Source organism: Tenrec ecaudatus, chromosome 2 (genome assembly GCF_050624435.1).
Source record: "Tenrec ecaudatus isolate mTenEca1 chromosome 2, mTenEca1.hap1, whole genome shotgun sequence".
NCBI classification, from domain to species: Eukaryota; Metazoa; Chordata; class Mammalia; order Afrosoricida; family Tenrecidae; genus Tenrec; species Tenrec ecaudatus.
Genome location: NC_134531.1, coordinates 204,935,499 through 204,962,553, shown reverse-complemented (window position 1 = coordinate 204,962,553; position 27,055 = coordinate 204,935,499). Strand labels below are relative to the sequence as shown.

The window sequence follows — 27,055 nt, the reverse complement described above, 5'->3', positions numbered from 1 at the left end:
ACCACAATTACAAAAAAATTAATGAAAATAGTAAGGGATTACAAGCACAAGAGTGACAGTAATTATTGATTGAGTAATTATGTGTTTTGTGCCAGGACTTTTAAAATAAAGGATTAATGGGGATTTCATCCTTAAATCGCCCTTGAGAAAGGTGCTATTCATATTCTCCTTTCACTGTTGATCTTGCCTGGGCGTCTCTGGGGCTCTACAAACCCTCCTTGGTAGAGGAATATGGAGTTCATGGACAACCATCTTGATGAAAAATCCACATTTATTAATTAAACTGGTTCTAACAACATTCAACTTAAATTTCATAAACTCACAAAACTAATTTTTCTTATCAAACTCATTTTCTAAGCCTAGTAGATGTTAGCAATCAATTTAAAGCAAATCTTTGGCCAACCTATTTTTAAAGATTCCATTAAACAATTGTCCTATTCACTATTAAACTCCCTTTAGGACTTGGCACCCACTTTAAACATTTACTTTATTCTTTTTAAGTATTAAAAATGCAGCTAGCAAAGCATATCGCTCAAGACTTCGGAACTTCAAATCCAATTAATCAACTCGGGTGAACCTCATGCGCTCTTAAAACTTGGCAACTCCAACCCAACAAAGCCTTTACATTTTAAATTGAGCTCATACAGCTGATCAGAATCTTAAATGACAAATTATTTCAAAGACCAGATCTCTTTGATTGTTCCTCTAAAATAATCCCTTTATTGTCCTTTTTAGCCTTTTCCCCAGTAGTTATATTTTAGGGCAAGCTGTCATGCACATATTTTGTTTTCACATGCGGTTTATGGGCTGGAACATAGGCAAGATGCAGCTATTTATTGAAGGACGATTTCCCTACCTCACACGGAATACATACATGTCTCTAGTAACCCTTTGGGTCCCAAGTGCACGTTTTTAAGCTTACATGTCATTGACACCCTTGACCATGCATTCACATTGACTCCAGCACCGAGAAAACAAAACGACTTGGATTACAAGGCTCTTTTTCTGAAACAGTGGGTGGCTCTGAAAAGAGCCTTTGATTTCAAAAAGGACTGGTGTGGTACAGTGGAGGCGTTCTGCCTCTCCCGCGTCTCACTTGCCCTTGGCTTTGTGATGGCTCTCGGTCTTCTTCGGCAACAGAACAGCCTGGATGTTCGGGAGGACGCCGCCCTGCGCGATGGTGACGCGGCCCAGGAGCTTGTTGAGCTCCTCGTCGTTGCGGATGGCCAGCTGCAGGTGGCGCGGGATGATGCGGGTCTTCTTGTTGTCGCGGGCTGCGTTGCCCGCCAGCTCCAGGATCTCGGCCGTTAGATACTCGAGCACCGCCGCCAGGTACACGGGAGCGCCCGCCCCGACGCGCTCCGAATAGTTGCCCTTGCGGAGGAGGCGGTGGACGCGCCCCACCGGAAACTGCAGCCCCGCGCGGGAAGACCTGGACTTCGCCTTCGAGCGTGCTTTACCGCCTTGCTTCCCACGCCCGGACATTTCCGACCCAGTCACACAGGAACACCGAAAGACAAAAGCTGAACGCGCAAGAGCATCTCTGGAGCGCCACGAGCCAATATATATGGTCCGGAGGTAGTCTAAGAAGCAGCTTTCGATTGGACGGTAAAAGCATCCAATCATAAAGGGCATCTGCCATACCCTAATTTGCATATGCTAGCCCTAGCCATGACGTTGCACAACGTTTTACCCTATCAAGTATTAGGAACCCTTCATCCCTCATTTGAATACTGGGCGTACAAATACACTCTGCGGAAATTAGTGCGTTTTTTTGTTCGCAGCGACCAGCCGCGATGCCTGATCCGTCCAAATCCGCTCCTGCTCCCAAGAAAGGGTCTAAGAAGGCCGTCACGAAAGCTCAGAAGAAAGATGGCAAGAAGCGCAAGCGCAGCCGCAAGGAGAGCTATTCCATCTACGTGTACAAGGTGCTGAAGCAAGTGCACCCCGACACCGGCATCTCCTCCAAGGCCATGGGCATCATGAACTCCTTCGTCAACGACATCTTCGAACGCATCGCCAGCGAGGCCTCCCGCCTGGCGCACTACAACAAGCGCTCGACCATCACCTCCCGGGAGGTGCAGACGGCCGTGCGCCTGCTGCTGCCCGGGGAGCTGGCCAAGCACGCCGTGTCCGAAGGCACCAAGGCGGTGACCAAGTACACCAGCTCCAAGTGAGGCGCTTCCACCGCAGCCGCGAAACCGAACCCAAAGGCTCTTTTCAGAGCCACCCACTTGATCGAAAAAGGGTTTCGGACACGTTAAAGGCTTTTGCTTCACTCCGCCATCTACAAATGCTCTAGCGTTTCCTTGGTTACTGTGGGGGCCCTCTTTCATGAATGTGAGTGCAATTGAGATTTGGGCATACAATAGGAGAATGTAGAGCTGCTGGTTACAGAAGTCAGGGGCAGGAATTGTTGCGGGGCAAAGTGCTTGCAATGTTCGGGAGGTGGTGACAGAACTATACCCACCATTACATCCAGTGTCATTAAAAAGCACCACAAGATTAAAGTAGATTTTACATTCAAATGCCCGTTGGCAACTTAATGAGCCTGTTGCCCTGGCACTGGCTCGCGTGGGCCTGGAGAAACCGAGGCAGCCTGCTTTGCTCTTATGAGGATGGGGAGCAGGTTATCTGCTCTAGGAACACCTTGTGCCACCGGCACGCCTGGGACCGGACACAACTGGGCGCTTCCCGGGCGGTGGCTCCAGGAGCAGACATCTTATTCTCAAGCAGTTACACGCCCGGTGGAGTGCATAGGCGGCATCTATTTGAAACGCAGTGAAAACGCACCACCACCCTTGAAGTTGACTCCTGCTCTGCGTAGAATCAACCCTTTGTTTTGGTTGGAGGCTGAGAGCCCTGGGTTGCGCTGGAGCCCCCTGGCTGGAGCCCCCTGACTGGCGGGAGAAAGATGGTTATCTGCTCCTGAGATCTGTACCCTTGAAAACTATGAGGTCCCTGTAAGTCGGATCGATTCTTGGCAGTGGTCGGGGAGGAGAGGTGTCAAGTGATGTTTTAATCAATGTAAGAGAAAGAGAATTACCTACCCCCTACCCCATTCCCCGCCCCCACCCCGAACAAAAATTTGACTCCTTTGGCCTCTCGGTGTCGGCCACACTGTTATTTTATGTAACAGCTTTACTGTTAACTGCCATACAGTTGCCCCCATTCTAGGAACCCCATGCACAACAGTAATGGAGCCATTGTGATTAATAACAAGGTTTTTATTGGCTGATCACTCTGCCCTTCTTCCTCGTCGAGCCGAATTCAATAAACTTTCTCTTTTCTTCTCTGAATTCATGGCATTTATTTTGCTCATCTTAGTTCAGAGAAATGCTTTAGTGTGAAGTCTCCATGCAGGAGAGGGCAGTTCTTACCGTTTACCTTTGCTTGACTTTTCTTACTGTACACATATCTCTTTGGTTGAGATTTTGAAAATTCATTGAAAACTAGTATCATCAACGTAGGCAGGGAATATATAAATATAAATGAATAAATAAAGAAATCACTATAGAAATCCCGTCGCTTGCCCAAGCTAGGCTGCAGCGGTGAGAGGCGGCTGAAATCTAGGAGCCAGGAACAGGTCAGAAACGTCACGTCCCTGACACAGGGACCGCTACTTAGAGTACCTCTCCCTGACTCCTCCTTTTCCCCTCAATATGGATCTTCTCTAAAATCTCATATATTTTCAAATTAGCATCTAAAAGGAAAACATCCCTTTTAAAATAATTAAATAATTGCAAGGATGCAAATGCCAATTTACTATAAAAGCTGACTTTTTAAAATCATTTTATTGGGGACTCATACAATTCTTATCACAATCCATACATACATCCATTTGTTGCCATCATCATTCTCAAACATTTGCCTTCTACTTGAGCCCTTAATATCGGCTCCTCATTTTTCCTCCTCCCTCCCCACGACCCCCTCCCTCATGAAGCCTTAATTCATAAATTATTATTTTGTCATATGTTGCATTGTCCAATGATGTCTCACCCCGCTCACTTCTCTGCTGTCCATCCCCCAGGGTGGAGGCTATACATAGATTCTAGTAATCGGTTCTCCCTTTCCACTCCACATTCCCTCCACCCTCCAGGCATCGCCAAAAAGTTGACTTTTTCAAACAATGTTATATCAATTTTTTGATACCACAATTTATAAAGTACATGATCAAAGTTAAACAGAATTTCTAGGTCATTCTTATTCCTAAATTCAAAATACCATTGTGCTTCTGCCTTTTTATTATCTAAATGAAATATGTATTTTTAAATGTTTAAACAGTATGCAAATGAAATTCAAAATATTACGGTGACCTTAAGTCTCTCCGGGTTTAAAAAATCAACTGGATAGTACACAATAGTTCAAACCTACAATAGTTTTTTATAATTATCAAACAAATGAGGCTGTTTAGTGGATTACATATTGGGCTATTAATCATAAGTGGATTACATATTGGGCTATTAATCACAAGATCAGAAGTTTGAATTCACCAGCCAATCCGTGGGAAAAAGAGGAGGCTGTTTGCTCCCCTAAAGATTTATGGTCACGGAACCATAAGGAGCAGTTCTATTCTGCCCTATATAGTCATTGTGAGTCCGAATCAACTTGATGGGCGTGGGTTTTCAAACCAAAACCAAACTCACTGTCATTCAGTACTGACTCACAGTGATCCCCTGTGGGGTTCCAGGACTATTTATTTACCAGAATTGAACACCCAGTCTTTCTCCCACAGAGCTGTTGGTGGTTCTAAACTGTCGACCATACGGATCGCAGCCCAACTGGTAACCACTGCACCACCAGGCTCCTGGCATGGGTTTGGGTATCATCAAGTGCACATGGAACCTGTGCATACACTTAGCCCTTTCAGGAATCAGGTATCAGGCATCATCAGAACAAAACATCATATCATTGTGAATGAGCAAGGGGGGTGGCGGTGCGGAGCGGATGGAGACCGAAGCCAGTTTGTAGGCCACTGGAGCTTTACAGAAGGGTTTCCGGGAGGAGACAGTCAGTCAGGGGGTGATGTAGCGATGATGAAAAATACAACTCTCCTCTAGTTCCTAAATGCTTCCTCCCCCACCCCCCACCCCCTACATACTCACTATCATGATCCCAATTCTACCTTGCAAGTCTGGCTAGACCAGAGGATGGACACTGGTACAGATAGGAACCAGAAACACGGGGTATCCAGGGCAGATGATCCCTTCAGGACCAGGGGTGTGAGTGGCCATAGTGGGAGGGTAGAGGGAGGGTGGCTTGGAAAGGGGGAACCGATTACAAGGATCTACATATGACCTCCTCCTTGGGGCACAGACAACAGAAAAGTGGGAAGGGAGACGTCGGACAGGGAAAGATATGACAAAATAATAATTTATAAATTATCAAGGGTTCATGAGGGAGGGGGGAGGGGAGAGGAAGGGGACAAATGAGCTGATGCCAGGGGCTTGGGCAGAAAGCAAATGTTTTGAGAATGATGAAGGCAATGAATGTACAAATGTGCTTTACACAATTGATGTATGCATGGATCATGATAAGAGTTGTATCAGCTCCTAATAAAATAATATAAAAAAAGAAATAGATTATTTGCATCAAGAACTACAGAATCTTCATCTGTGAAATAATTTGGTACCTCTCTGACTTGACTTCCAACATATATTGGGAGTTAGTATCTTAATGAAGCATTTGTAGTTACGTGAAGCTAGTCTCACAGATGCGCGTAGTTGTACCTTAACGAGAGTAAGAAAATGGTTTAATAAAGTGAGACTCACACACCCTGCAGAGAGAAGTGTGTTTTGTAGCAAAGGGCAGCAAATCTTGAAATGACAGTTGTGATTATCAAGTACCCAAATTAAAGTCAATGAGCTGACAAATATAATCATTTCTAACTTTAATTGCAGAAAAACAAGCTTTATTGTGGATAAGGCATACATCTTCAAGAAGGAGATCATCAAGCCTGGTGTCTGCTAGTAGTTGAACACTAAGCCGTTTCACCACCCTAGCCTAGCAAAGGGTGCTCTAAGGAATTTTGCCTGCATACAATGTGAAATGCATTTAAGAGACTCCACCTCTTCCCCCCTCTCACCTCTTGCCCTTGCCACTAGAACTTTCAATTAACTGTTACTAATCATTTTGAAATAGCCTAGATATTTTGGTGGGGGAAAAATAAATTTCTTTTCCCCCTCAACAGTTTTATTGGCAAGTAATTTACATACCATGTAATTTAGTAGTTCAATCATGTAATCATATCAAGGAGAATGGTATAATCACCCCTACCTCAGTACTTTAGAGGATTCCCCCAATGGATAAATTGCCTCTAAAAGGAGCTATATAATTACAATCCATTTTAAGTGCTCCTTCCTTCTCCCCCCCTTCTTTACTATTTACTCCCATGACCCCCACCCCCCACCTCTGTATGCATCCCTTATTTCAGTGATTCTCAGTGTGTATCCATCCACTCCTGTGCTTCACAGCTGGGAGACGGAACTGAAAACAACATAAAACAAAACCGTGCTAAGGTATTAAGGATAAAAACATAACAGTATTCAGACAAAAATACAAATAATGTGTAAGAAGGGAAAGACTCCCAACAACATTAAAAAAAAATTCCTTGGTGCGGGTGTGTGTGGAACGAGGAGCTGATCCCAAGGGCTCAATAGAAAGTAAATGCCAAAAAAAAAAAAAAAGAGAAAGTAAATGCCTAGAAAATAATGAAGGAAATGTAAGTATGAATTCGCCTGATGCAAGCGATGCATGGACTGTATGTAACAAGAGTTGTAAGAGCCTCCAATAAAATTATCTTTTAATTAAAAAAATTCTTGAGGAAGAAACTATGAATGCAAGATAATTAGCTTACTGAATTAGATAGTAAAAGATTAAGTGTTAAAATGTATGTGCCTGTCCCTTAGGCAGTGTGAATCCTTCACTATAACAACTGAAGAATCAAATGCAGACCCCAGACCACATTTCGGATCTGGGAGAGTGGTCTGCTCTAAGAGACACGGTTTATTCTTCGCGATTGGAAAACAACCAGCATTTTGAGATTTTTCTTTCTTTTCTTTATTCTTTCACTTGCTTTCTTTCAGAGCAAGAAGAGCCCGAGCCTTCGTTTTTTTTAATAGCAAATCTGACATCTAGAGAAGAATGTTTTTATTCAGCATATGATTTTTACTCAGGGGGGAGGAAAAAAACTCACTGCTATCGAGCTGATACTGACTCTTTGTGACGCTTTATGACAAGGGTAAGACAGGCCCCCTTTTAGTTTCTGAGACTTAACTGTTTACGTGAGTCCAGTTGAAAGCCCAGACTCTGGCAGAGTAGCTCGTGGCTTCTAACAGAGGACCTTGCCGTTAGCAGCTCAATACCACCCCCCCAACAAGCCATAACCACTATACCAGGGCTTCTCTCATATAGATGTAGATTTCCCGCTAAAAAGGATCTTCACTGATTACTGCGCTTATACTTTAGATGTTTCCTTCAGACAAAATGTTTTAAAAAGTCCTAATATGGGAGGATTTTAGATGAGTGCTGAGGGATGGAGACCAGGAGCCGTGTGCCTTGCTGCTCAAAAATTTCAAACAAGAACGCATAGTGATCATAAGTAGCTGTGTGAACTCCGCGCTGCTGAAGCGGTTGGCTTTGAGCAGGCTCAAGTCTTGTAAAGACTGGCAGTCGTCTGGAGAATGACAGCCTCGAGCGCCACCGCCAGGACTCTATGAGAACAGGCAGAGGGCCAGCAAGCGCCATCCTTGGCACGTCAAGCCTCACCTCCGGGCCACGAAAGGATGGGGCTAAGAGGCTGGCATAAGGGTTTTTGGAAGTGATCCCTCTTGGTCATCTACAAGCTTGCAATGCGGATGATCTCCGCCCTGGGAGTGTGGCTAAATCAGCAAGCTTAACGTTAAGGCTTTTGTTTTGCTTCTGGATAAAATGCCTGGAAGAACCAGGAACCCCTATCATGCGTCCCAGGGCCATCATAATACCGATTAAATTAACCTCACAAACCAAATTTAGGTCGTACGCTCCTTTTTGAGCATGAAGGTGGCTCTGAAAAGAGCCTTTGGGTTCGGTTTCGCGGCTGCGGTGGAAGCGCCTCACTTGGAGCTGGTGTACTTGGTCACCGCCTTGGTGCCTTCGGACACGGCGTGCTTGGCCAGCTCCCCGGGCAGCAGCAGGCGCACGGCCGTCTGCACCTCCCGGGAGGTGATGGTCGAGCGCTTGTTGTAGTGCGCCAGGCGGGAGGCCTCGCTGGCGATGCGTTCGAAGATGTCGTTGACGAAGGAGTTCATGATGCCCATGGCCTTGGAGGAGATGCCGGTGTCGGGGTGCACTTGCTTCAGCACCTTGTACACGTAGATGGAATAGCTCTCCTTGCGGCCGCGCTTGCGCTTCTTGCCATCTTTCTTCTGCACCTTCGTGATGGCCTTTTTGGAGCCTTTCTTGGGAGCGGGAGCAGAACGAGAAGGGTCTGGCATGTTGAGAGTGTCAGGGTAGAAACAAATGGAAATGTGGACAGAGCGGGTCTATTTGTCATTTTTATATTCAAATGAAGGCTTCCCTGTTTCTAGAATTCGATTGGATAGCCTGCCAGACGCTGCCGTAAACAGGAAGAATTTATGTAAATAGAGATGCTGACTCTGCTTCCCTATTGGATAGCAGGGCACCGAACACTTCAACCAATCAGAAAGCACCTCTACGCCGCAGCCCTGGCTTGGTCTGGGAATCTTTGTTCAAACGCCTTTGTTTTAACCTGAGAAGAGCGTTATTTATCTGGACAAAAGGGGTAGCGGGGGTGGGGCGGGGGAGGGGAGAAAATAACAGATTTTCATGCCAAGTGTGGATCTTTTGATATGTGTCAACCACAGTAGGATTGTTTTCCCCGGAAGCTGATGTTTATTTTCAAAACTGTCCGTGGCTGAGACAGAAAACAGATTCAAACAGCCTCAACCCAAAAGTGTTTTGTTTTGCATTACTTGTTTTTTCTTTTCAAGTTAAGAATACTAGCGGTTCCTTAGGAGACGCAGAAAACTGAAAGTAGATTAAGGTCCTTGTGTTAGAAGTGAAACAACAGAGCTGACTTTTAACAGACGAGAAGGTACTGGATATATTTCCAATTAAACACTAATCTTTTATATTATTTTTATGTTGAAGGAGTCTTGGTGGTGTAGTGGTTCCGCTTTGGGCTTCTAATTGCAAGATCAGCAGTTCAAAACCACCAGCTGCTCTAGGAGAAATCCAGGGCTTTCTACTTCTGTAAAGAATTACAGCCTTGGAAACCCACAGGGGCAGTTTTACCCTGCCAGTTGGGACCACTATGAGGTGGCATCCGTGTTAACAATTCAAATGTCTCACTATTCAGCATTAGCACTACCTGTTTGACATACAGAATCATGAGTAACTTGTGGCAAATAATTTACTTTTTCTGAACCTTCATTTTTCACATCTGTGAAATGAGGATCCCACTCCCTACCTGATAGAATTATTGTAAGTTAATGTGTGTCAAACAGTTGGCAGGGAGCCCAGCATAAATTTAGTGTTTAATATCCGTTGGCTTCATTTCTTCCATTCCTTCACAGGATTGACTCAACCACAGTAGCTGAGCCCTGGGCTAAACTGTTTTCTCTGTGCCCTAGGCCGCAGCTCCACTTTAAAAAAAAAAAAAAGAAGAAAGAAAAGGCCTTTCTTCCACCAGACAAGTGACTAAACTTTAAGGTTTATTCTTATGAATCTCCAAGATGGAACACAGTGCTTGACACACAGTAGAGACATTATACATGTTTGTTGAATGAATAAACCTGCGTGCTAAAGGAATGGGCTACACTTTCAAGTTTGTACTTTAAGATCACCAAATGGGCTACTCAGGACAGACTCGGAGTTAGTATTTCCTGTTTATTTTGACAGTATGTAATTTATATAACAAACATTCCCCAATGCTCATTATAGGCTTGGTACCCAGTTGTGATGGATCGAAGGAATATTTCTGAAGTTTGGGAAGGAGTGCAGGACTCAAGAACCTTCCCAAATCAAATCCCTGTGCGAGTTACATAACCTGGTGTCAAGTTGAGGATTGAGAGGTAAAGGGTGGAATCTATTCTGTCAATCTGGTCATAGCCAATGAGACCTCTGTGTGGGCATAGCCTCCTGAGAATTCTGGAAACTGAAGAGGACCTTACAGATTGGTATCAGACATATGGGCTACTATTGGATTTATGGAGTTGATATGGACTGGGCTGGGACATTTCTCAACATTCAACTGCTCTTGTATATAAACCTCTTATATATATATGTCTATGAATTTGTTTCTCTAGTCTACTCAGACTAACACAGTCCCTGTACCCCTACAATCCAAACAGGACCAAGAGCAGTCATTAATGAGCACAGCTGCTGTTAGGAAAGATTGGAGCTATAAATCCATCCAGATGCCTCATAAAAAGTCCTGGTGATTTCATTTTGAGAACTCAGCCATTGAAAACGCTATAGAGCACAATTCTGTTCTGACACTCTTGAAATTGTTGTGGGTTAGAATGGACCTCAAGGTGAGTGAGTTATGAAGCACTTCAAAGGTTCCTGGCCTATGGCAAGTTTCAACTGTTTTTGATTAGTGTACATTGTCACCTCCACCCCCATCTCCCCCACATCTATATCTTACTTATCTAAGTGAATGAATTAAAATATCTTAAGAGCTAGTGAAAGTGAATTTCGGGACTTTCAACAGTATTTATAGGAAATGTGGAAACCAGGCAATACATAAAAAACAAAGCTGGTGTAGATTCTATGAAGGAAAAAATTCCCCCCCCCCCCCCAGGAATTGGGATTGGTGTCTCTGGAAAGAAAGCTATAGAGTTGTGGTCGAGACCCAATGGCAGCAATATCTCAGTTGGAACTGACAAACAGTCGTGAGGACAGACGGTAGCCGGCGGCCACAATCAACCTTGCAAGCCACTGACACCAGGGCGGACAAGCCAGTCCCTGCCCAAGGCGGGCTTTTTCAAATGCCGGTCCTTTCCCTTCCCCCGCCCCCACACGCCCCCTCCCGGCATCGTGTGACTGTCAGGAAACCACGATAACGCACAAAAGACAAGGAAGCAATATTAAGATAAATGTGAATAAAATATGCCCCAAGTCCAGAAGACAAACAGGAAAGGAACAAAGACGGTTGGGATAAACCAGAGCTCCGAAAAGCGGGAGAAGGCGCATCCGCCCTTCTAGTTGGCTCCTCGTCGCGAAGGGGCGGGCCGGATTGAATCTGGACCAATCAGAAGAAGGCAGTGCGGTGCAGGCTTTGTCCACGCCCACAGCCTTCGTCAGTCTCCATGGTGCTAGGCTAGCAGCCTTCAGGGGGCGGCTGAGTCCATTTATGCCCGCACCGCAGTGCCCCTGAACGCGGGCATGCTGCTCAGCGCCCTGGCACACCGGTTCCCAACTCCTGTGCACTCCTGCGCCACCGCACCCCTACACTTGGCTCAGTAAGCAGCTCGCGCAAGCCCCGCCTCCCAGCGGACGCCGGGCAGCGCATGCGCAGTGCCCCAACGTCCAGCCGCTCGGGGCGGTGCCGCGGGAACGTGCGCCGCGGACCTGGGGGTTCGCTTCAGTCACCAGGCTGCGCGCCACCTCCGAGCGCGTCATCATCCGGTCTGAGGATTCCCTGCGCCTGCGTCGTGTCTGGGGGGGGGGGGGGAGGGTGGCCGCCTGGAAATGGCGACGTGGGCCCCAGAAACGCCTAGAAATGCTAACCGGATTCCTGGCCAGAACCACCTCGTTTAGGTTTCTCCTAGTGTTATAGCGTCAGAATCCTTACCCACAATTATTTTCCTAAATGACCATATATGGCGCATGACTCCATTATTTCGTTTTCCAAAGCATCAAACAAATTCTAATTATAAATTATAATAGTAAAATCCCTCATCTAGAGAGGTGACAAACGCCAGGGATTTATTTTTTAGACGTAGCTGTAGGATCACAGCAGAACTAGGGCTGCAGTGGCCATTGATTGAGTTGGATCGGCATCTTCGGTTTAATCCACCACTTCTTGCACTGTGGTGGGTTGTATGTGCCTAGGAAGCTGGACGTTATGCCATAGATATTGCAAATACCAGCAAGATCAACTGCAGACCTTGGCAAACTTCTAAGACGAACTAGGAAAGACCTAGCGGCTAGGTCCTAGCCACGTCTTCTAAAATAATTGGCCAGTGAAAACATTTAAGAACAGCAGCAGTTTTACGTAAAGTTTAACTACCAACCCAAAGACGGTGCTGTGAAGCATGAGAACAGAGCACTGTATTGTGCGCATGTATCTTGACTAGAGGCAGCCTTTCAGACAGAACAGAAAGGCACAGACCTGTCTTGGAAGAAGTACAGCCAGAATGCTTCCTAGAAGTGAGAGTGATGGAATTTTGGCTCACATCCTTTGACCATTTTATCAGGTGGGACCAGATTTTTCTTCGACCACATAGCCAATGGGATTCCACTAGATGTCCCGAGGCCACTCTAATGTCTGCTTCACCCCCCTAGGGAAGGAATAGAGAGTCAACACAGAGGAAGAAGAGCCTCAATGAAATGTAGTTCTTGGCTACAGCAATGAACTCCAACAGAAGTGATTGTGAGGATGGGAAAGGATGGAGCAGTATTTTCTATACTTGATCTTAGCCAAAAGGCCGAGAAGTGATTGGAGCAGTATTTTCTTCTGTTGAACAGAGTCGCTATGCGTCACAACCAACTAGGTGGCACCTAACAGCAGCATTTACATCCCCACACATCCATGGGTTTCTGAAATGTACATGTGCCTATATACCTGCTTTCAAAGAGTGATTTTCCTTTTATTCTACCTTTTAATCCTACTGGCTCGGACTCCACTTCTGCCAGCTCCCATCCACCTTGACCATTATCTGTCATTTCCTCTTTATTAGTTACATGGATTTTCTTTTTCTGTAATTGTTTCACAATTGTGATTCTCACACATTTTTTATCTAGTTTTTTTGTTCTTTTTCATTCTTTCTCTTCCTCTGTGTATACCTGATGGGATTCCTTTAGGTTTCCTGGGGCAAGCTCATTTAATGTCTGTCACAACCAGCCGCGATGTACTATGTGCGACACATTCATTCTTCTGTTGGTTAAGATTGGTTATTGCCACAAGTTTCTTTTTCCTACAACAGAACACTGGTGTTGACTTTAGATGTAAGCATTTTAATACTTCTGGCAACTCCCTTAGATGATGGTGCCCTGGATAGAATGGCAGAAAACTAGGAGCTTACTAGAATGGGGTGAACGAGGACCTTTCTACTGGAAGTGGATGATCAGTTCCCGAATAAGATAAATAAACACACAAGCAAAACCAAGAAAAGGTGCAAACCTCAAATTGAACATTTTCACTATTGGATTTACCTTCATGATGGCACCCAATCATCCACCCACGTTCCTACAAAGAAACCTTGAGTGGTGGTCATCTGGGCTCCCTCCTGCTTTCTCCACCATTCATTCACCCTTCCCCGTTCCCAGTCAAGGACTACAGGTGTCTTCTTTCCTCAGTATCATTTGATTGGCCAATCAGCCCTCATTCTCAGACAGAATGTCCAGCTGCAGGAACATGGCATTCTGTCTGAGACTCCATCACCTGGTCACATAGCTGTCCTGTGAAGCTGGTCCTTATGTACACAGGATCCATATTTAATTCACATTGGGCTAATGTAAATGTCTTAGAGTTATATAATGAATGAAGCCCGTAGAATTTATTATTGTTGCCTTTGCTTTTATTTGACAGTCCATGGCTATGGAGTTGATACTGATTCGTAACAACCTTATAGGGCAGAGTAGATTGGGATTTAGGGAGCTTTAAATCTCTAGGGGAAAAAACCTGCTTCAACTTCCTCCAGAGGAGCAGCTAGTGGGTTCGAACCCTGAACCTTTTGGTTAGCAACCAAACTCTTTAACCATTGCACCACCAGAACTCTTTAAGTTTAGATATACTGTAGGCAAATCTATACCATAAGTATATGTGTTAGCCTGGTAGACTAGAGAAACAAATTTTCAGACACTCATATGTGTATAAGAAAGAGAATTTATATACAAGAGCAATTGAATATTGAGAAAACTTCCCAACTCAGTGCAGATCAAGTTCATAAATCCAATATCAGTCCATATGTCCAATACCAATCCATGAAGTCCTCTTCAGACGCACAAAATACATGCAGTGATGCCGAATGCAGGAGGATCCCAGGCCAGTGGGTGGGAAATCTTGTGGATCCAGTGGTGTTATAAGCATCTCAGCGCTGGCAGGGGTCTCTACGTGGCTTCTCTGGCTCCAGAGGTCTGGTTGCATCGGGGTAGGTTCATGTGGCTTCTCCAGCTCCCAGGGTGTAGCACCATGTGTCTTGTCAGTAGGGTGTCTCTCAGGGAGTGAGCAGAGACAGAGAAGTGTTTCCCACCTCCAGGGAGGAAATCCAGGAGTTCCCAGAATTCTCAGGAGAAGGCCATGCCCACACAGAGGCCTCATTGGTTACATCTTGATTGACAGGCCAGACTCCACCCCTTCACTTGTAATCCTTTCAAATTGATACCAGATTATGTAACTACCACAGTATAGTTAGAATTTTATTATTTTAAATTATTTAGGAGATTTTAATATATAAAGTATATTAAAAGTTTTAACTGAAATAAAAATGTAAAAATGAGCCATTGGTTTTGATGTAGTGTTTTGGGGGTCACCACCTGCCTAGCTGGATATTGCTACACTACAGGAGTTGGGGAAGTCTGCCATGGAAGTAGTGCCAGTGACCTATGTCAGCTCTGGAAGGATTTGTTGTTATCGTTAATATGCAGTTTTTATTGGGACATAATGCAAACATCATACAATTCAATAGTTCAAGCATAAGGGGAGGGAGGGGAAAAAAAAAAGAGGACCTGATGCGAGGGGCTTAAGTGGAGAGCAAATGCCTTGAGAATGATTGGGGCAGGGAATGTATGGATGTGCTTTATACAATTGATGTATGTATATGTATGGATTGTGATAAGAGTTGTATGAGTCCCTAATAAAATGTAAAAAAAGAAAAGAGGAGAAAAAAATGATTAGGGCAACGACTGTACAGAAGTGCTTTATACAATTGATGTATGTATATGTATGAACTGTGATAAGAATTGCATGAGCCCCAATAAATTGTTTAAAAAAAACTAAAAAAAAAAAGTTCAAGCATATTAAGAAGTGTTATACAATCATCACCACAGTGTATTTTAGAACATTTCCTTTTTTTTTCTTCTTGTACTCTTTGTGATTAGTTCCCCATTCCCCCTCAGTCTCCCCTGCTCTACCCCCTTGGAACCATTAATCCAGTTACTGTCTCTGTAGATTCATTCACCCTGGATTTTATATACTGAAAAACATACAAAAATACAAAGAGTCAAGAAAGCTAACAAAATAGCTGCTCATTGTTTGAGGGTAGTGGGGCTGTAACATGAGAATTTCATTGAGAAATCTTATTCCACTCACTGTATATCCTCTCTTGCCTCTCTAGACTTCTGTTTGTCCCTCAAACTCAAAAGAAATTTTAAAGGAACACAATTCGAATCCCTTGAGGATGCTGACACTGCTGGTTTGGTGCGGTGTAAATCAGAGAGGACAGAGTTATTCTGGGAATGCACTAGAGAGATGGAAACCCTGTCTTTAAAAGGAGCTGGACAATAATCTCAAGAAACAACAGCTTCACATTTTGATATTTTTATTTAATAAATGTTCCTGTCATTTTGTAGAAATACTTTTTGACTTAACTTTGTAATATAATGCTATGTTCTGTTTGAGTTTTAAAAAATTATATGGAAAATATATATTGAATATATATCCAAATACAAAGAAAACACTAACTATATGAATATATGTAATAGAGTCAAATTGTACTTGAGTAAAATTTATGGCTGTAAATACACATAAATGGAATGAACTCACATTTTCAAACTGTATTCCAAGTATATTAATCTGAATAGTGAGGTTGTTATGCATACAGATGATACTTTAGTTGCAATCTATATACGCTGTTTACTTTTTTAAAATTTCAACACTGCATCATTTGTCTGTCTAATCACCAGTAGACCTGTACTTGGTTTTCTTTTGATTATATATTGGACTGTGATTTGAAAGGTCAGCAGTTCAAAACCACCAAGTACTGCTGAGAAGATGAGACTTTCTCCATCCACTGTAACTAGGTAAACCGTCTTGGAAACTCATAGTCCTATCAGGTCCTATAGGTCACTATGAGTTCACATTGACTCCATAGCAGTGAATTTGAAGTGTTTTTTCCCCCCACAAAGTTAAACAACATATATTTTTCTCAAACAGAAATAAATGGAAATTTTGAAGAGTTCATATTTAATTCAATTTAGAAGATTTTTTGCAGGAATTAAACTGGTGTGACTCAGCCTTCTTTTATGTAAATAAAGACTAGGATTGAATCATCCCAAAGATATCTCTCAATTTAATATTTCCTGATCTTATTTTTCTTTCATTTAACATGGAAATTTGAATACTGCAATAACTTTCAATGTTCTTTGTAATAAATTGTTTCTTTGTTCTATTTCTGTCCTTTAAGATCTATGAATATTAATTATAATTATACTACATTCCTTTGCCATATGCCAAACATGGAATTTTCAGAAAGTCACACCTTCTGAACCTCTACATCCTGGTATCTTACCCACATAGTTTAATCTCTTTACAATCTGTTTCTCTAAGATGCACACAAAGTCTACAAGCTACGTGTGGGATTACAATTTCCTATCACTAGAGTCCTTCTATTCAGCTGTAAATTTTCACCTCCCATGCAGGAGACTTGGGTTCGCTTCTTGGCCAATAAACCTTAACTGCAATGACCACTCGTCTGTCAGTGGAGGCTTGCATGTTACTACAGTGCTGAACAAGTTTGGGTGATCCTTCTAGAGTAGGAGGATGAGGAACATCTGAGCGTCTTCTGAATAGTTAGCCAATCAAAACGGTATGGATCAGAAGAGTCCAATCCCACCTTGCATGGTATTGCAAGAGTTGAGGGCCAACTCCCTCGCAGCTAACAACTTCTAGTCTTTGTGTGTGTGCGTGTGTATGTATGTATGTATGTATATATATACAAATATATTGCAGAAAATTATCTCAGTCATCTAAAAAAACAAGAACAAAATCAAATCAGTTATTTTCATAGTTGCCAATTTAACCTGTAATCAATATAAAATGTGGATGATTCAGAATTCAGCAAAAATTGGAATTTTTAAAAATGTCTTGTAAGACATTTATTTCTTTGATGTCAGTGAGATGAGAATTCAAGAAAACTAAGACAAACTAGACTGGCAAGTGTTTTTTATTTTTTGATGCCCATTAAATGCAAGTGCAAGTAGGTGTCTTCAATGTTCTGAAAGGCAGAGGAGGAAGAGGGTGAACATCTTCTTTGCCCTCTGTCTTCCTAAACTCTCTACTCAAATACCAGTAGTGTACGTTCCAAATCTTCTGGAGGATGTGAGGAAGGGCCGGGGACAGAGGGCAGCTGGATGGAGGAATGTCAGGTAACTGCTTGCGATTTTGTCTTAGGAAGTGGATGTGATAGCACAATACAGTTGGGATTCTGCTGTCACTGAAGAGCCGGAGTGCTGGTCAATGATGTTTGCCATCTTCCATTTTGAATTGAGATCGTTCCTTATGTGATGTGTTATAATTTTGGACTCTATGTCTGTGGCTATACTCCCATTAAGGTAGCTGTTATCTCTGTTACAGCATTAGGGTGGGATGTATCTTTATGACTGCTTTACCAGCGTGTGACTTCAGGCACAATCCTTTGCTTTTCTTGGGAGTATGGTTGGCTAAATGACTAACACCAGACCTCCATTAAAGCCATTCCTAGTGTGTTAGGCACCATCTCAGACACAGAGAAAAATCCAGGACCATTGGAAGAGCATGTTCCAAATCTCTGTCTGAAGTGGCAGAGGCGGTGGCAAGGAGACTATGGGACAGGACAAGAGGAGTAGCACAGAGACTATGGACCGTGAAGTATAGAGACAGGTGGGGGTCTTGATCCACAGAGGCAGAGGTCAAGGAGCCATGTGACTGAGAGACTGAAGACCAGAGAGAGACGTGGCTGCTGGCTGAGAGGTATTGCTATGGACCAATGACTGTCCCCTTACTGTTTACTGATCCTGACTTATGGTAACCTATTAACTTTCCGATCACTCACTGCCATTGAGTCGATTCTGACTCCTAATGAACCTATAGGACAGGGTAAATCTACCTCTGTGAGTTTCAGAGACTGTAACCCTTCACCAGAGTAGAAAACTTGGTAGACTGGTGGTTTAGAACTGCCGACCTCGCAGTAAACAGTCCAAGTCATAGCCAATAAGCCACCAGAGCTCCTACCTTCCCTAGTAAATTCCATAATTGTGAATATTGTCTGTGAGTTCTGTGTGGCTATTGCAACAAATTCTTTGTTGTTGTTGTTGTGCTAACTTTATAACTAAAAAATCTCAATTTATTTCTTCATTTCTTAATAACTGATCAGACTGTATATTTCCCTCCTTATGTCTTTTAGTCATTTGCAACCTACCTGCCTTCTAGTCAATTCTGATTCACAGCAATGCCATAGAACAGAGTAGAAACTGCCCCCTAGGGTTTCTGGGGCTGTAGATCTTCACGGGTCATAGATAGACTCACCTTTCTTCCCAGAAGCTCAAACTACTGACTTTCAGGTAGCAGCTCATCTGGCAACCCACCAGAATTACGCCATCGGGGCTCTCTGAGCATAATATGCTTTAAAAACAACAACAACAAAAAAAACCAACCTCACTGCCATTGAGTTGATGTCCTCTCCTAGTGAAAGCCCCATCTTGCTCCCGAGGAGCAGCTGGTGATCTCAAACTGCTGACCTTACGGTGGCAGCACAAAGGTAACCAGTACATCACCAGGGCTCCCTGGACAATAATATACTGAAGTCAAAGTATCTTCTACCTGACAATGCAATGCACTTTCAATTTTATATTAAATTAAAATAGAGAAATTAAAACAAAACCATTACCTCAGAAGGTGCTTTATTTGGATGCACTATTAGTTTCAAAAAATATTAAAATTACATAATGTTAAATAATAGGTTCAAAGAAAACCAACTACGTGTGTGGGCATCAACAAAACTTTTTTTTTTTCATTAAGAAATTCTAACAAATTGGGGAGGCAAGGTCAGTTGGGAGACTGTCATTCGGAGACTTCCCTGACATCATGCATCTTTGAGTTAATTGGCGCTTCCTGTCCCCTAGATTCCAGGTGTCAAGGCACAGAGTGATGGAGACAGGAACGCAAAGGCTGAAAACGCTGGTTGCCTTGGCTCAGTGGTTGTTCCTAATGCTGCGACCCTTGAATACAGTTCCTCATGCTGTGGTGACCCCCAACCATAAAATTATTTTCGTTGCTACTTCATAACTAACTTTGCTACTGTTATGAACCGTCATGTAAATATCTGGTATGCAGGATGTATTTTCATTGTTACAAAGTGAACATTAAACAAAGCATAGTGATTAATCACAAACAATATGCAATTATATATTGTGAAATATTTATGTGTTTTCCGATGGTCTTAGGCGACTCCTGTGAAAGGGTCGATGGACCCTCAAAGGGGTCGCGACCCACAGCTTGAGAACCGCTGGCTTGGTTGGCATTTCCCAGCCCCGCCCCCGCCCAAGTGGCCTTGCGGCGCCGAGGTACTCGCTAAGCGGGTCCTAGCAGCCAAGCAAAGCACCGGGACTCTCTCTCGTAGTAATAATTATTTCCCACTCCTGCACAGTAGTCATTCACGGCACAAAAGGCTGGCCCCGTCCGGTTTGAGACGAGGACGCGGGCTGCCGCAGTCTGCAGGCCCCGCAGCGAGTACACCGCAGGCAGGACCTGGCGGCCCCGCCCCTGGGCGCTGGAAACCCCGCCCCCGGGCGCTGGCGGCCCCGCCCCTGGGCGCTGGAGGCCCTGGACGCTGGCGGCGGCTCCGCGGCGCCGTTCTGCTCGCGCACCGCCCTCCTCGCCGCCGCCCCGCTCTACTCGTCCTGGGCCCTCGCCGAGGGCCGCGGTCGCAACCCTGGAGGACCTGGCGGCCCCGGAGGCGGCCTCCTGCGCCATCTGCCAGCGCCCGTTCCGCGACCCGGTGCGCGCCGACTGTGGCCACCGGTTTTGCCGGACGTGCGTGGTTCAGTTCTGGGCCGAGGAGGACGGGCCCTTCCCGTGCCCCGAGTGCACCGACGACTGCTGGCAGCGCGCCGTGGAGCCCGGCCGCCCGCCGCTCAGCCGCCGGTGGCTGACGCTCGAGGTGGCGGCCGCGGGGCCTGCGCGCGACGCCCCGGCCAGCGAGGCCGCGCTGCAGCTGCTGTGTCGCGCCGACGGGGGCCCGCTGTGCCGCCCTTGTCGCGCGGCCGCCGCGCCCGAGCCGCCCGAGTGGGAGCCGCGCTGGAGGAAAGCGCTGCGCGGCAAGGTGTGCCCATCCTAAATGTCACCGTCCCACCTCGGCCCCGCCCCGCCACCTCTTCCTGCCCCCGCTGGTGCCCTGCCTCCCTTTACCCCCCCGTTTCTGCCCCGAACCGGACTGTGCCCGGTCCCTTCTACCTCTGCCCATGACTCATCGGTCTCATGACCCCTCAGACCGTCAGCCCCTTGGTTGCCCATCCAGCGGGTGGGCATGATGCCCCGCATCCCTCCCTCCTGCGCCCCGTGTGGATGATGACGAATGTTAGCTCCTTTGTCAGTCAGTGTGAGCGCAGCCAGCCTTTGAGTTTCCCTTCTAGTTTCTAGATTCCTCACTCGGTCGGCCCCCATTCCCACCATTTCCCCCTTCCTCCACTCATGGCACGTGGCATCTGCCATCTTATGTGTACTTAGGCCATGAAGCTCAGCCTTAGGGGAGCAGGGGAGGGTTTAACCAAAGGAGGAGAGCCAGACCCTGGTACAAAACCGTAGTTCTGGTACCTGTTTATCAGAAAGAAAACCAAACAAAAGCTAGTGCATTTTATAGTATACCTTGTGTTCAGCAGGCGTCGGTGCTGGGATGGATCAAAGAGTTAATGGATGGAGAAACAGGTACAGTTGGTGGCTGGCACGAGCAGCTCTTGGACCAGACATTGGGCTGAGCTTTCCGCTTCTCTTTGTAGGGGTACCTCCCATCTATATCAGAGGGACCCAATTCCTAGCTGAGTGCTTGGAGAAGGTTATGCAGTGCATTTGTCTCCACGCTACTCAAACCAGAGGAGGACACTTAGAATTGAATTTGGAAAAAGACTTTGACAACCACCTTTACTCTGGTGTACCTGCCAGTCTAAATCCCTTCTGAAAAAGTGTGAGCACGTGTTTTAACAGATGCAGCCTCTATGACGACTTGTGACTATCAGTCCACACCATGGGCCTGGAGAAGGAGGAGCTTATGTTCAGTTTCCAGGTTGATTTCTTAGTAAGTTCTATCAGATTTTGTTCTACAAGAAGTTTAGTCCAAAAAAAAAAAGTTTAGTCAGAGGCCCCATAGAGAAATCTATTAAAGTGGAAACCCTCTTGCCATCTGCAGTTCTTTTATTTTTTTATCATGCCTGGCAAGCCAAGAGTGCTGCTTGGGTGTTGTGGGAAAGTCAGACTGAGTCAGGTATAAAGCCCACAGTGAATTGGGCCGGGCATGAGGCGGAGGCCACAGAAGTGTGATGTGAACCTTCCGGGCTTCCCGAGGGAAATCGATGCTTCCCATTGTTCAAGTAACCACCCTCTCTCTCCCAGGAGAATAAGGGATCTGTGGAGATCATGAGAAAGGATTTGAATGAAGCTCGAGACCTGCACGGCCAGGCAGAGTCCGCAGCTGCTGTGTGGAAGGCAAGTGATTAGTCAATTTCGAGTTTCTGGGACAGTGAAATTGAAACTGTCTGAGTTCTTCTGCGCATGCACCTCTCTGGAGTCTGGACCGAGGGAAAGTGGATTAAAGCCGGGCCGACCGAACTGATGGGCAGTTGCTTGGCTTAGTTGATTGGAGGAAGGTGTTTTGGATGAGTATCTCTCTAGGTAGTTTTGTGAGAATTTCATAAAATTTAGTTTAAGTGGAGTTTCTTTTTTTCTCCATATTTTATGTATTTGAAGTATTGTGCTAAAGCCAACTTCCTTTTTGGTAAGCAATTCTCCTTTGATCTGAAGACAGCACAGTTATATAATGGTTACTAGAATTGTTTTAGATTACTCATTAACAAAACTACAGAAGAATTAAAGCTTGTTTTTCAGTTTTAATTTCATTTTCCTACCCTGTAATGAACTATATACTGGTTCCTCAAGTCTTCGAATACAGCTGAGTGCTTTGCAGCACACATCCTTATCAGAGGTGAGGGTGACAGTAGTGGAGAGGGTGGTGAGAGGTTATTGATCCTGTTCCCAGGGCCGGTGAGGCAGGTGTGCGGGTGTGCATGTGAAGGCCCTGGTTGGCTCAGAGGCATATGTCCTTTCCCACCTGCCGTCCCGTAGGGCCATGTGATGGATCGGAGGAAGAAGGCACTGACCGACTATAAGAAGCTGCGGGCCTTTTTTGCTGAGGAGGAAGAGCATTTCCTGCAGGAGGCAGAGAAAGAGGAGGCGGCACCGGAGGATGAGGGGGCTGATCCTGCCGAGAGATTCAAATCCCTGCTGCAGGCCGTCTCAGAGCTGGAGAAGAAGCATCGCAGCCTGGGCCTGAGCATGCTGCTTCAGGTGGGCACTGCTTAGGCTTTCTTGTGGCTGTCATCCTCGGTGGGTGTGTTTCTGCTCACACCTTTGTGGCAGTTGTGTACACGGATTGGGAGTTGTACGCACTGCAAAAAGCTGAACAGATGTGCCTGTGTCCTCCAGAAGTGCAGTCTCTCGGGGGACCAGCTCTATGGTCAGCGTAGATAGAAGAAATAGCAACGTACGAGCAGAGTAACTTACCCAAAGAAGTAAGAACTACTGCCTGGCTCCCGTTAGCTGCAGCTCTTTGAGAATGCATGTCAGGAGTGACTGGCCCAAAGAAGGTGGCTTGAGCAAATGTTAGTCCAAGGAGCAAAGTGTCAAGTGGGAAGGGAAGTGTGATCAATGGAAGTCCCTAATGCTTGAGGAGCAGCACAGTCCCCTCATCCTGGGGGATTTGAGGACAGGAATGTGGTCACGGGGTTCAGGAGCAGCAGGGATGAGCAACTGCCCCCCCCCACCCCCCCAGCAGTGCAGTGGGTCACTGTGTTTCATTGGTTGTGGTTCTCATGCTAAATGTTCTCAGACCTTCTGTCTCAATTCCCCGAGGTCTTAAACCTCAAGGCCAACACTCAATCCACTGCTTTTTAAACTCTGCACATACAGTCTTGGAGAGTTTGCTTTCCGGTCTGAGAGGTTTTCTCTTTTACTTCTAGTTAATTAGCTGTAAGCAATTCACTGCTCATGGCCATTGTGGGTTCAGGGGCCTTTGGAAGACATTCAGGGGGTGATGTCGGTGAGGCTGCAGTTTTGCTGGGGCTCTGAGGTTTCTAGACCATGCAGGGCAGTGCCATGACTGGGCATCCATGAGCACCTTTCTCCCTTTTCTCCCCTGTGCAGTGATGGCGCTGGTCCTGAAGGAGGAGGGATCCTTCATGGAGCACGAGGCAGAAGAAAGCGCTTCTACACACTGGCCCAAAGGCCCTTCTTCACCTTTCCTCAGGTCTCCCAGGCGTCTGCCCATTCTCCATCCCACGGCCTTCTCCACTTGAACCGTCAGTGTGTAGATGTGGGGGAAAGCACCTGTAGGTGCTCCTGTCATTGATTGTCCAAGAGAGTAATTTTCAACCAAGTATTCAGCTTCCATTTTCGTTGAAGTGATACTGTTGTTGAGACTGTAAGCTTTTTTTTTTTTTTTTAGTAAAGGCTTGTCATCAGGCGATGAGCTCAGTTGTATTCTATCTCATCATAAACTGCCGCTAATAGGGCTTTCATCAGAAATTTATCTGGAGTCTTGGTCACCTGTGGTGACAGTCTGGTCACTAGATGGGCTAGGTTCTTGTGCTTTGGGAGATTTCTCTTACATGCTAAGTGGACCAGGCACCGTACCTTTTTAATGATGCTTAAGTCAGGGTTGCTTTATTAGACGCTCATACCCAGGCCCAGAGATTGCTTGGCAGATGCATAAGTCGGGCCAGTTACGGTTAAATTCGGGGTTAACTTCAAGGAGAAGTCATTGCAAAAGAGGCATCCTGACTCCTGGGTCAGGCAGGAGGGAGGTATTTGAGTTTTGTTTGTGTTTGGTCAGGCCTTTTACCATCAGCAAGTAAGAGCTTGTCTACCTTCCACTGTCCTGGTTCCTACCCTCCCCGACAGCAGGCTCCCACAGAAAGATGTGTCTACAGTGCGGAGTCTGCAGAAATGCCTCTGCAGGCTTCCACGTGGGCCCAGACTGTGGAGTTACACAGATCCGCACCAGTGTTGGCAACAAGCCCTCTCCTGGGAGTTTCTGCCAGGGCTTCTGTAGCATTGCTTCACCTTCATCCGTTTGTGAGTGGAACCTAACTTTTCAGGAAAAAGAAACAGGAGGAGGAAAGGGGTGGGGCCAGGAGGAAGCAAGGAACAAAAGAAGGCAGGGAGGTGGGAAGAACATCGTATTCTGAGCCCTTGTATAGGCGAGGTCCAGCTCTTGAGGTGTGTCTGGTGGGAGTGGGGTAGGTGCCCTTGCTCATTATCTTTGTACTTCTTTCTTTTTCTTTTCTAATGGCCAGTTTTCCTCTTGTTATATTTGTCCAACGTGGATTTTTCATTTGTTTTCTTAATTCCCTGTGCTGTCTAAAGCCAACTGGAACATTTTTGGTCCTTGAGGAAAGCCAGTGTTGAACTGGACATCTGAGGCCATCAAGCCCTGCGTCGGTTGTCCATCTGTGGACAGCTCTGAGGAGCTCGAGGTCTCCAGGCCTCACTGTGGGATCTCACCGCACTGCAGCTCACTGCCTCTCAGTGCTTTATATTTCCTCTAATTGTTTAATTAAGTAAAATGTGTGGCTGAGTAGTAGTTCACTGCCTGCGCATCGTTGTGTACAGCTCAGCCTGATCTTGAGACAAATAAATATTGAGGGTTGTGTGGGTTGAGCACTTGAACTTCAGCCTTGCTGTAGGACAGGATACTGCTCTCCACCTCCACAAGTTCCAGAGTTCTCGTTAGGCAGGTGACTGTTGTGATGAAGAGAGAAGACGTCCTCGTGGTGCCATCGTTGTGAAGAAGAAGCAGGCGGCACCATCAGCGTCATTCCTTGGGCAGCAGAGAGCCTCGGGTGCGACGGCTGCAAGTCTGCCTGAGGACACCGACACCACTCATTGCTGGTGTGAGCGCTATTCTGCTTTCCAATCTGGACGGTTCTCTGTAGTGGTGAACATGCTAAGCTAGGCTGTGCCGACGATTGCTGAATTCAGAATCCATGTTCCCTAATCAGGCTTATAGGAGCACATGGCTGTAGTATTGTGGCTGATACAGCGTGCACCCATAGGGCCCTGGAGCAGGACAGCTGGTCCAGGGTGCACGGGCTGCATAGGGGGAGGGGTGGAACAGGTGTACTGACCAGCACATGTTGGCAAGTCAGCTGAAAGTGCTGAACTTTGTGTTTCACATACATTCACCCCAGAAATGGGTTTTGGTAACAAGCTACTGATAAGGGGTTCCACTTGACCATGAAGCTTTCCAGCCCCCTAGGAAATAATTGGCTCTATGTGCTGATGAAGTGTGGCATTGTGTGTGTGTGTGTGTGTGTGTGTGTGTGTGTGTGTGTGTGTGTGTGAATTGAGAAGCATGTCACCTTGACAGTGTGTGTGTTTGAATTGAGAAGCATGTCATCACCTTGACAGCTTAGAGGCAGGCCTGCCTGGTGCCTGGGTAGGCTCGTACATGGTGGCAAATAAAGTTGAATTTGTTTTAGCCATGTTGCTTCTTTATTCCTCTTTATCTTCTCTCTGTATTGTCAGCATGGCTCCTCCTGCTTTTTCCCTTGTGAGAGCCATGAGCAGTTTAAGATGGGTCCTGCCTGCCAAGTAGTCTGGGAGATTAACAGTACCGAACCAGATGGTGACCTGGGCCAAAAGAGGACATATGAAACAGATGACTTCTTTAATCACATCAACTGGAACCAGTACTGATCCAACGCTATTTGCCATTGATTCGTGTGTTAGGCTGATTGACAAGAGAAACAATCCAGTGGCACTCATATATGTGTAAGAACGAGCTTTAATTCAAGAAGTAATTATATATCAAGAAATCGTCCAGCCTAGTCCCACTCAAGTCCCTAAGTCTGACACTAGTCCATAGTCCCTCTTCCGGTTCATGCAGCCACATGCAGTGATGCCGGATGCAGCCATGTAGATCTAAGGTTGGTGGAAGCAGAAAGGGAGAGGAGGAGAGCCCTTTCCAGTGTCTTACACTCAGAGACCAGCAAGGCGTCTCTGGCTGCAACTTGATTGACAGTTTTGACTCCACTCAACACTTTCATACATCTTCAAGTTGACATAAAATTATCTAACTCTCACAACTAGATATTTTCCCCCCGGGGTCCCTTACATAGCTTTGCATAGAAGCCCTAAGTAGATAAACCCACATTCGGTAGTACCCTGTGTGGACCTTTCCCTGGGTGACTTGGTGCTCAGCAGCCCGTCCTGAGAATCTCGATGTCAGTTCTCCACTAAAGCTAGATCTGATTGATCTGGCTTTCACTGTCTCTTTTTCTGATTTTGACCTGTGCCCCTCAGCTACTCCCACTGCTTCCTTTATGGGGCCTGACAACACAAAGGTCTATATCCAGATTGCTGCTATGCCCTGACAGGAGGTGTCTGGATTGTATGCATGCTCTGTAGAAGATGAGGAAAGATGTGGAATTGTGTATGGAGAAGAGGGACAACTTTGTCATGTAGATCTCAGGATAGAGTAAGCAGGTTGAACTTGGACAAGCCACTGTATTCCTTGACACGAAGGGTCAGCATTTGAAAAGCCCTGAGCCCCTGTGGCCCCATTCCACCTGAGAAATGGGTGTGAAAGGTTCATCTTGGCTTATCTGCTTTAAATGAGGGTTGGTTTTCATCAAAAGTAAGAAT

At 45.7% G+C, this 27,055-nt stretch overlaps 4 protein-coding genes across 4 annotated transcripts; 2 read left to right on the top strand and 2 right to left on the bottom strand.

Annotated features, from left to right (window-relative positions):
* On the bottom strand, positions 1-1,517 carry LOC142441288 (histone H2A type 3). The gene has a single exon (XM_075543327.1). It carries the CDS (start codon positions 1,483-1,485, stop codon positions 1,093-1,095), a length of 393 nt encoding a protein of 130 aa, XP_075399442.1. The 5' UTR covers positions 1,486-1,517; the 3' UTR covers positions 1-1,092.
* A 267-nt stretch (positions 1,518-1,784) lies between these two features.
* Positions 1,785-3,310, top strand: LOC142441287 (histone H2B type 3-B). Its single transcript, XM_075543326.1, has one exon. The coding sequence runs from the start codon at positions 1,797-1,799 to the stop codon at positions 2,175-2,177; it is 381 nt and encodes a 126-aa protein (XP_075399441.1). The 5' UTR covers positions 1,785-1,796; the 3' UTR covers positions 2,178-3,310.
* Positions 3,311-8,063: 4,753 nt separating this feature from the next.
* Positions 8,064-8,474, bottom strand: LOC142441286 (histone H2B type 3-B-like). The gene has a single exon (XM_075543325.1). It carries the CDS (start codon positions 8,472-8,474, stop codon positions 8,094-8,096), a length of 381 nt encoding a protein of 126 aa, XP_075399440.1. The 3' UTR covers positions 8,064-8,093.
* Positions 8,475-10,523: 2,049 nt separating this feature from the next.
* Positions 10,524-25,889, top strand: RNF187 (ring finger protein 187). Its single transcript, XM_075542889.1, has 6 exons — positions 10,524-10,535; positions 11,323-11,465; positions 19,862-20,465; positions 21,749-21,841; positions 22,478-22,699; positions 23,555-25,889. Exons 1-6 carry the CDS (start codon positions 10,524-10,526, stop codon positions 23,555-23,557), a joined length of 1,077 nt encoding a protein of 358 aa, XP_075399004.1. The 3' UTR covers positions 23,558-25,889.
* Positions 25,890-27,055: the final 1,166 nt, after the last annotated feature.